General features: G+C 40.9%; 1 protein-coding gene across 1 annotated transcript in view; it reads right to left on the minus strand.

Moving 5' to 3' along the window:
- Positions 1-486: 486 nt before the first annotated feature.
- Positions 487-9395, minus strand: part of CEMIP (cell migration inducing hyaluronidase 1) — a 51629-nt gene continuing 42720 nt past the window's right edge. Inside the window, exons 21-28 of the mRNA XM_010167536.1 lie at positions 8768-8983; positions 7628-7839; positions 6966-7151; positions 6045-6249; positions 5167-5253; positions 4694-4851; positions 1548-1648; positions 487-614 (exon numbers count right to left, since the gene is read on the minus strand). Coding sequence (XP_010165838.1) covers positions 487-614; positions 1548-1648; positions 4694-4851; positions 5167-5253; positions 6045-6249; positions 6966-7151; positions 7628-7839; positions 8768-8983 — 1293 coding nt within the window. The remainder of the gene's footprint in view (positions 615-1547; positions 1649-4693; positions 4852-5166; positions 5254-6044; positions 6250-6965; positions 7152-7627; positions 7840-8767; positions 8984-9395) is intronic.

The following is a 9395-nucleotide window of genomic DNA, read 5'->3' on the forward strand; positions in this document are numbered from 1 at the left end:
CAACCAGCCTTTGACTTGTCATTCCATGCTTATGTGAGCAGCTAGTTAAACTATGAAAAAAAAAAAAAAAAAAAGTGTTTGGACAACTTAGAGGCTGGTAAAACCAATAATCCTCCATGGCCTTCAGATCTAGAACCCCCCTGCTTCGAGAAGCTGCACATAAGTTAGTCTGTCACAGGGGTGCTGATAAAACCAGCACCTTATAAAACAGGTCAAACCTTGCTTAGTAACACGAGAGTCAACATGGCACCAGTGAGCAAGTCAACCAGCGAGGAGCTGGTGATCACAGAACATAGGCTGATCACAGAGGAAGGCTTTTCTGTCACATGTGGCCACTCTAGCTACTTACAGTAAGATTTCTTTTTGAACAACAATAACAACAACAAAATGCTACACCTCTGGAGCGGGCAAGGTGCCTGCGCTGAGCAGTCAGTAGTCCGTCCCGCCGGGGCAGTGCTGGCAGCCAGAAGGCTAAGCAGTGTGTCCTCATAATTTCATTTTCTTCACCACAGGAATTGGCAGTGCTTGATAGATTTTAGCTGAGTCCTCATTAGTGACCAGCTTCACCCAGACAGGGCGGAAGCTGCCTTTGAAGCCGACAAAAGCTGTTTTTTCTGCAAATCAGAGCAAATGTATTAGGAGTGTGTCAGGGCTGCACCAGACAAACACCTACACGGAGGCTACACCTGCATGGCTGGACAGATGCCAGTGGACAAAAGCATACACATGCACACCAGCTTGGCCAATTATGCATTCTCCAGGTATTAAAGAAATACTTTGTTAATGAAGTTTAATTAATATTTACCTGTTGTATGCTTCCATTAATTAAGAATGTGTGATATATAGCAGAGGAGAAAGAGAAAAGGAAAAAGCCTGCCAAGCAGGCAGCTCAAGCTCTCTCTTGAAGCTATCGTTATGTGCATAGTGGCTACACCCAGAAACCTTTCCTGCTTGGGGAAGGTGAGGGGATGATGAAGGACAGGACAACAGACAAGACCTACATTAGCAAGTATAAAACAAACGCAAAAAGAGGAAAGCATGCCAGAAGCTCACAGTTAGAGCTGATCAGAGCAAAGTGCACAATAGAACAATATCCTAGTGCAATATGTGCTACTTTCAAAGCGATATGCGTTGTGCCATCACATCAGAATTTTGTTACAAAAGAAAACCAGCTAAAAATAAGTTCAGATAAGTAAAAAATCCTGTTTTGCAGCACTTAGTGGGAAAAAGTCCAATATTCCTATTGTTAAAAGGTCTTTTTCTTTAAAATGCATCTGTAAAATCAAAACCCTTGAATTCTTTACTTCTAAAAACAACTGCCAGAGCACTTTTTCCATCTAGAGTATTAAACTGAGCACTGTTATCCAGAGCTACAGTGGATACAGCCTTATTGAATAAATAAATGACTGGTCCCAGGATGTTTGAGCCCATGCTGATAGAAACAAGCAAGGTAAAGTTTAGAGGAAGGAAAAAAGGTCCTTTTACTGGAACCATGGAAGTGGAATATATCAAAGGGGTTTAGAATTGTGTTTTTTAAAAGTGGTTACCTTTTAACCTAAAACCCTCTTCTGCTCCAAGTTTCTCCAGTACTTTAGTCCAGGGTCCTTTTGAAATGAATCTTCCTTTAGATGCTACCAGCACTATGGAGCTGAAGGAAATAAAGTCATTTAAGAACAGATGAAATCAGAACGTATTCCTCGTTTGTCTGTCTTGAGCACTGGTAACTCCTGCCTGTGACTCAAAGGCACCCACAAACTACAGTGGTTTATGCTTTAATGGCTTTTATCAATGCTTTCCAACAGCTTAGTCATATATTCACTTTTCCAATCATGCAAAATCTATTAGGAAGCCAACAGAAGCCACTTAAAAAAAAAAAAAAAAACAAAAAAAAAAACCACAAACCCACTGTTTTCTAGAATGATTTAAATGTTTCCAACCAGCAGTTCCATCCTGCTTTGCTCAGAAAGGAACATGCTTTCCCTGGGATGCTCTGAGTAAGCCTCAAATAATTCATTGTTCTTACATCATCAGCAGGATAAAGCCTGAAGAAATTAACTTCTTTGAGATTTTTTGCTGGCTTGACACTTTTCCTTCATTTTCAGTGTGCTTTTGCTTAAGAAGTGTATTATTATTATTATTATTATTATTATTATTATTATTGCCTTACTTGTATGTACTGTATTTCACCTCAAAATTCTTGAGGTCTTCTACAGACGTCAAGTGATAAGCAAAAGACATGAGGCATGAGGTAAGTGTGTTAAGCTAATGCAATCTGTAAACACTTGGATAACAGTTGGTAACTGCCTAGGCTTAATTCTAAAAGGGTAGAATAAAAACCCAAATTAAACATGAGAGGATAATCTTTTAGTGAGAATTGTCCACAGAGTAGCACAAGCCACTCAGTGATGTTAACCTCCTTGCTTCCTACAAGATGCACAAACACATCCAAAAATTATCTCAAAGTATATCTAGGAAGAGCTACACTGTAGTTAAAGTTCAGTGGAAATTTTGCTATTAAGCTCAGCAGGGCTGGGATATCATCCTTGTTCGGCTCCTAATTAAAACTGCATCACAGAGCAAACACTTGCTTGGATGAAATTATTTCATTGCACCTTGCAAGGTTTCCATGAATGAAACTTTGCCGACTCAAACAGCATTTGCAGTCTTGCAGAATGAGAGCCTTGCTGGGTCTCTTTCCTGTATCACCGTGGACACAAGTCCCTAAAATTAATTAGGCAACAGCCCCTGCAGAGCTCAAGCCCTGAGCTACTGAATGCAGTAGTTACATCTGAGCACTTCAGCTGGAACTGGGACTGTTCAGGGGATAATAGCAACAGGTGGTGGCAGAGGAGCAAGGGAAGTGAAAGAGTTAAGAGTCATCAGGACTTTTCCTACAATAAACCTGAGGTGTTAAAATGCTCCAATGCTTATGAGAGTGGATTGAGCTGGCAGGCTGGTTTTGAGTACTTTGCAAATGCTGAATCGCCTCTTTTTTCTTCCTTCAGTTCGCTAAAATCATTATTTCTATTAAATCTTTCCTGCTATAGAAGTTTAAAATAAATTCACCAGATGTTTTGTTTTCTTATCCCTGGGAAACTCATCAGAAAAACAGATTTATTAAAAAAAAAGGCATTTGGTCTGCAGAGAGTTGCTTAAATGGACGAAGAGGCTTGTCCTTGCTAGAAACACCTCTTCTCACAGCCCCAAATCCAGAAACCTAAAAGTTATTCTTGCAGTCTCTTCATGAGAGGCTGGCGAGGCCCCTTTCCCTCCATTAGCACCAGCTCTCTGTGCGCTTTGTGCTCTGTGCTGTGCCAGGGAGAGGTGACAAGAAGCTGCTGGCTGTCACGTCCCCCCTTCATCTGCACGGTGCCCACATCTGACTCTGAACAACACCTTCATTGCGCAAATAGATTAAAGATGTTCCATGGCTACAGCAGAATCCTGTGCCTGATCAAATTGGAAAGGTTTGAAGGGGAAGGGCTGGGAAAACTTTTTGTGAAAGAAGGACAATAATTTAGGGGTTCAGTCTTTGCAAAGACATAGCTGAATGAGACTTGGGAGGTGCTGACCATGTTGGGTCAACTTCCAGTCCTAATCCTAAACCTAATCCTAGTCCTTTTCCAACATTAATCCAGAGAAGACAATGAGGCTCAGAAAGACTTAAATACACCTGGAGTCTAATTACAATTCAGTCTTCTAAAGTAAAAAATAATCCAGGAGCTGGATTTAGTCAGGATTGAGACTGGAGGTTTTGCAAAGGAGGATGATGGCCTCTGAAAAGCACTTATTTTTTAATGAAAGAAAAGTGAGCAACTACCACGTTTCTCTGCAGTAACTACTCAATGTTTTTTTGCAACCTTCAGAATTATTTAAGACAGTAGAAACATCTGTATCCACCTGCGTGGCACTGCTGAAACTTCCCCCAGGTCTCTAGAATAAATGCCAGAACAATATCCTGTCGATCTGCTCACAGTTATTTCAGATGACTCACCAACAAAGCCATCATATTTGTATTACATGTTACATACCAGATTTCAAATCTAAACAGATCTATTAACAACAAAATATATTAATTTCCCAATAGCACTCTACAAATCAATATGAGAACAACACCTTTGGTTAAAGGGTTTCTGATGTTTTTCCCATTCCAGCAGATGAACCCACTGTCCTCCAGGTTGCAGGAACATGTGTTGGCTACTTACCACCCACTTGCAAAACTCTGCATTTCTGGCTGCTTATACTTAGAAAATAAAAGCATCCAGCCCTTTTGTTTGGGCAGGGAACATGTGCAAAGATGAATGTATTTTATTAGTGGAACTCTCTGCAATTTGAGAGAGCATGCAGGCAATCGAAAAATGTAGACTGTGCACATCTGTACCGCCAAGTGCTGAGAGTTTATTTGTGAATTTAGGTCTGCAGTTTGTCTGTAGCCCGCAACATAAATGTAGATCTGCAGTTTATTAATCAAATGGAGATCTGCAGTTTATCTGGGGCTCTATCAGTTCCTAAATCACAGAGCCTGCATCCTTCTGCTGCCTCCATGTCCTGCTCAGGTTTGGACTCTATTGGAGTCGGCAGGTACAAAAGCACATCGTCTGGCCCATTTTGGGTGACAAAAACCAGGAAAAAGATTAATGTTGTACAGCATCCTTGTACATCGCACCTTAGTAACACCAGATTATTTACTCACTGATCTTTGATGTTGTTGACATAATTTTCTATCTGTGCTGGAATTCCTTGTAGAATTGAATTTTTGAATGTTGCTTGATCAACAACTTTTCCATGATGTCCATCAATCACAACCAGCTGGATGCCCTCATCAGTGAGGAAAAACTTTACACCATCAACCTGTGTGTGGGGAAAAATATTCTTAATCTGTCAAAGTAACACAACTGCAAACAACCACCTGTAAGAAGCACTAACACTGTTGAGTCACAGTACTGCTCTTTCTAGCAAAGGGCAGAATTCCAGCTCTCTGAGGCCAAGCTGTCCTGCATTTTTGCTAATATGGGGAAGTTGCAGCATTTATTTTTATTTTTTTTTAAATACAAAGCAAAAGTGACCTGCATCTGACTACTCATGGTGACTTCATAAACAATTTTTCCATGCAAACAAAGCAAGTATCTTAGAATTTTGTCCCATTAAGTTGACTTGTGAACTCACCTCAATATATGCAAAGTCATCCTTTAGGTGGAAGTACTGTTTCTTATAAGTTTCTATTTTCACTTCTAGTAGGTGGTCCTTAGTCTTCTGTTTACAAAAACAAAAACAAGGAGAGAAAAGAGTTTCTGTGAGGATGTCCATTACCTTAACATTGCATTTTCAAAAAGCATTTTAAACCTTGAAATTCAATCAACAGGAAAGCTACATAATAAGCACTGACTCGATAAATTACATTGCTAATGAGACTGGGCACAATGGTACCTCTCTGCTCATCCTGTCAGTATTTAAATTGTTTCCCCAAACAGCAGAGTACGAGTGATTCTCACTTTGCAGAGCTGACGCATAATTCTCTGAGACTTTGCTGTCCATACCTGCTTCAAGGGTGATGAGTGGAAAAAACAAAAAACACATAAATATCCCCCTCCCTCCCCGAGAACCAGACTAGATTGGACATAGGAGACAGTGTTGTACAAAATCCTTTATATGAATGAGACACTCAGCTATGCAGCCTCTTCTCTGACGCTCCTGTTTTTATAGCTTGGAGGAGCTGGAGGCCAGGCAAGAAAGCTTATGCGTCTTCAGAATCACATTCCCAGGACCAACCTGTCTTCCAGCTCATCAATTTTCACCCCGTGATTTTAAGCACAGCAGTTCAGAACAGAGCCCCAAAAGACTAAGTATTGAACTTCAACTGAAGTCTTGGGTGGCTTTGTCCTTTGTCCTTTCATACTGTTTCATGTACCTGGACCATTTCAGAACATCGAGCACAGGATATAGTGAACTGCTACCAAGTCTTTCTACATCTATGGGCACAATGTGTGCCAGAAGTACAGATTTACACAGGCAATAATTCTGTGATAAGAAAAGAACTACTTTACCAGTTGTGCACTGGAGAGCTTCTTAGGCATTGGCACTTCAACTATTGGTGTCTCAATGTACTTGGGATAGGCCATGGCTTCACAGTCGCTGATACCAGCTGTCTTTGGGATCACAGCTTTGATCCTTATTCGTTCACAGCCCTTGACAGAGCAGAAAGCAAACTTCTCCTTCTCATTTTGAGCTTTGAGTTTCAGAAAGAGCAGCCTGCAGGGAGGGGAGAAAAATGAACAGCATCCTTGAGACAATTGTGCAAAAAATGACTAACTCCCGGGTTTGGTGGACTCCTTCCTGATGCTTTGCAATAATGTAAATTGCAAACCCTCATTGCTAATGTCTGCATTTTATAGTGCTCAACATACTACACGCAAATAAAAGGGGATACACATCTCAGAAATGGTTTGGGGAGGTCAGGGAACTTTAGACAGAGAAACTAGGTGACACCTGAACTCCCTATGAGCTCTACTTTAGAATGATACATTTATGTAGAAATACATGTTTGATATTTTAAGTCTTTCTTTCTTTCTTTCTTTCCCATTATTTGAATTCTTTAACAGAAAATATTAGGCTTTATGCTCTTTGATCCTGCGCATCCTTGTTGTGGTGTTTATAAATGGTTGCTGTTCAAAACAAAAAGGGTTGGGTGTGTCTCCAGTTCAGTTTCATGGTCTGCACTTTGCTTTTCTCTTTTTTTTCTAATTTTTATTCATTTGGCAAAGCGTTTCCCAGAGTAATTGGCAGTGCAGCAGAGGCTATGAATGACTGGCAGCCGTGGGAGTCCCAGGAAAATTAAACTCTGGTCACATTCCCAGAAAGACTTTCTGGTTTTGTTGTGATCCCTGCTAACGGCATTAGCCAAACAACTCACGATTCCAGCGGCTTTCTCAAAGAAGTGTCCAAATTGGCAAGGGCTGCTTCCTTACCCAGTGTCCTCATCCCAGTAGTAGTACCCTTTGCTAGGATATCTGTGCTCCAGTTTCTCCATTTGAGAGGTTCTATAGAAGGTTCCAGTTTTGTATGTTTTCTTCAAGAGACGATTGTGGATGTCTGAGAGAATGGAAAATGTCGTCCCTTTAGGATAGCAAAACCCTACTTGGATCCAGTCATTCCTAAAAATAGCAAAGACCCACATTATAACAAGTCGACACATGATTATTATTTTCCCGGGCATACTAGAAGCCAAACTAAATAATTCACTCTGAAATGTAACTTTTTTTTTTTTTTTCCTGACCAGTTAAAATTGTAACAGTTTGGGATGAATCAGTGAAATGTAAATTAGACATAACAACCATGGGTTAGTTAAGCAACGTGGGTCAGATCTGCTCCTGACTTCTACACCTGTGACTTCCATGCACCAGGAATGCATTAGCTCTAGGCTTCTAAAAATGAACAGTGTTATCTTGCAGAGCTTCCCGGGGGAGGAAACAGGAATCTGAGATGTTAAATAGAAAGATGGTGAACTCAATGGACTTCCTGGAACAAGCATGTTCATTCTGGAAGAGCTCATGAGGTGATGACTTCACCCATTAGAAATTTACAGTTACATTATTGGGCTGGAATGTTGGAATTTGATCAGATCACTTACTTGTTGAAGTTGATGAGCCATATGGCCAGCTCTTCAGGGGCTGTCTTGTCCCAGTGGATGGTGTAGCCTTTCCTCAGAGTTATAACTGGCTGATACTGCTGGTAATGAGTGCTTTTGCTCAAAGCCCCTTCCAAGTAGAGTGGGTGATTGTGATAGTCATTTTTTATTATTTTCATTTTCAGGTTAGCTGGCTTGTAGGCTTGGATGTATATCTAGGTGAAAAAGAGATGACCAAGGGCTAATGAACTACAGTAAAACATTAAAGGTGCAGCTACTCAATAGATGTGAACTGGTGCAAGGCCTGTGACTTCAGCAGGGGCCTGTACACTTATACCCACATATTCAGTTTCTTTGGCTTCTTTTTCAACAAAGTAAACTGTTTTCAGAAAAAAAGGAAGGATCATTTCCTCATCCACTGGGTTCAAGAGTATGTGCCAGTCAGGGCTTCAAAGAGGCCTGGATTAGGGTTGAAGTATTTCACAGCGTTAGTGGCAACCCTCAGCAGTGGGACAGTATCTACCTCAGACATCTGACTTCTACTGAACAAGGAACCTTCTGTCTGGATTTCAGAAACAGGAAAACCAGCTCAGTGGTTACAAATTGGCTTTAGTGGCACTACACGAAAAAAACCCAATGGTAGCAACACCTAAGGCAAAAACAGGCACTACTCAACAGAGGAAAGTGAGGACTCTCTCACTTTGAGCAGCAGTACTCAAAGCCCGTGTGGTAGGAAGAATGGTTTGGTGGTTACACAACGGGATGACAGATCATGAGAGCTAAAGTCTAATTTCAATTGCTCAGCACATTTCCCATAACACTGTGGGCAACACTTCCCTCCTCCATAAATTGAGGAAAAATAACTAGCCAACAGCCCATAGATTTATGAATATTAATCTGTTAATGATCATGGAGCTCTTAGGGGACTTCAGGCAGAAGTTGTTAGAGCTGTTAACAGTCAAGGCCAAAGTATCTGAAAATGTACCACAGTATCCTCCTGTTCAAAACCACTTGTGCAGACATGCAGATAAATAAACCCTGTGCACCCTTAAGAAAGTCCATTCCTAAAGGCCAGGACTGACAGTGCTAAGAAATTTCAACTACGATAATGTGATAACAAAACTGCAAGGTAAGCAGCTTCACCTGTGCAAAGTGTCCACTGCAGATTGAACCTCTCCAGTCGGGCACATCAATGCAGTCAGGGTGCTTAATTAACCAGTTATCTTCTTTTATCAGATAGGAGCCTGGATATTCTGACACAGAACCATCTATATCATGAAAAACTGATGTTTTATCACCATCCATATCCAGATCATTGAACCAGGGTCCAGGTTCTCCAAAGAAGACCCTGGAGGTAATCTAAACAAAACAGTGAAACACATTTACATCTCCAGAAAGGAATTAATCACTTACAGTACATACCAAAGGATGGCTGTGGTGACTAGAATGGCTCAAAGGACTGGACCCATTTTCTGGTTTTATTTGGCATTGGAAAGTAGCTTGGACAAGAAATAATGTTTGTGGGTCACCCTGTGCATGAAGAAATCTGTGTATGCACTAACATCACCATTCCTCAAATGGACACAGATTTTGGCTGCTCAGCTTGAGACACTGTAGGCTTAATGTTCAATGGTTTCAAGGCCCCATGACACCAGATGAAGTCTGGGTTTGCAGGTCCTCTGAGATAGCACTTATGTGGTAATAAAACTATGAGCTTCTGAAACTAAGCATCCAAAATAGAAGCACCAAAATCATTGTGTCTGTTACTCAG

The sequence above is a fragment of the Antrostomus carolinensis genome, unplaced genomic scaffold (assembly GCF_000700745.2).
Source record: "Antrostomus carolinensis isolate BGI_N321 unplaced genomic scaffold, ASM70074v2 scaffold7075, whole genome shotgun sequence".
NCBI lineage: Eukaryota > Metazoa > Chordata > Aves > Caprimulgiformes > Caprimulgidae > Antrostomus > Antrostomus carolinensis.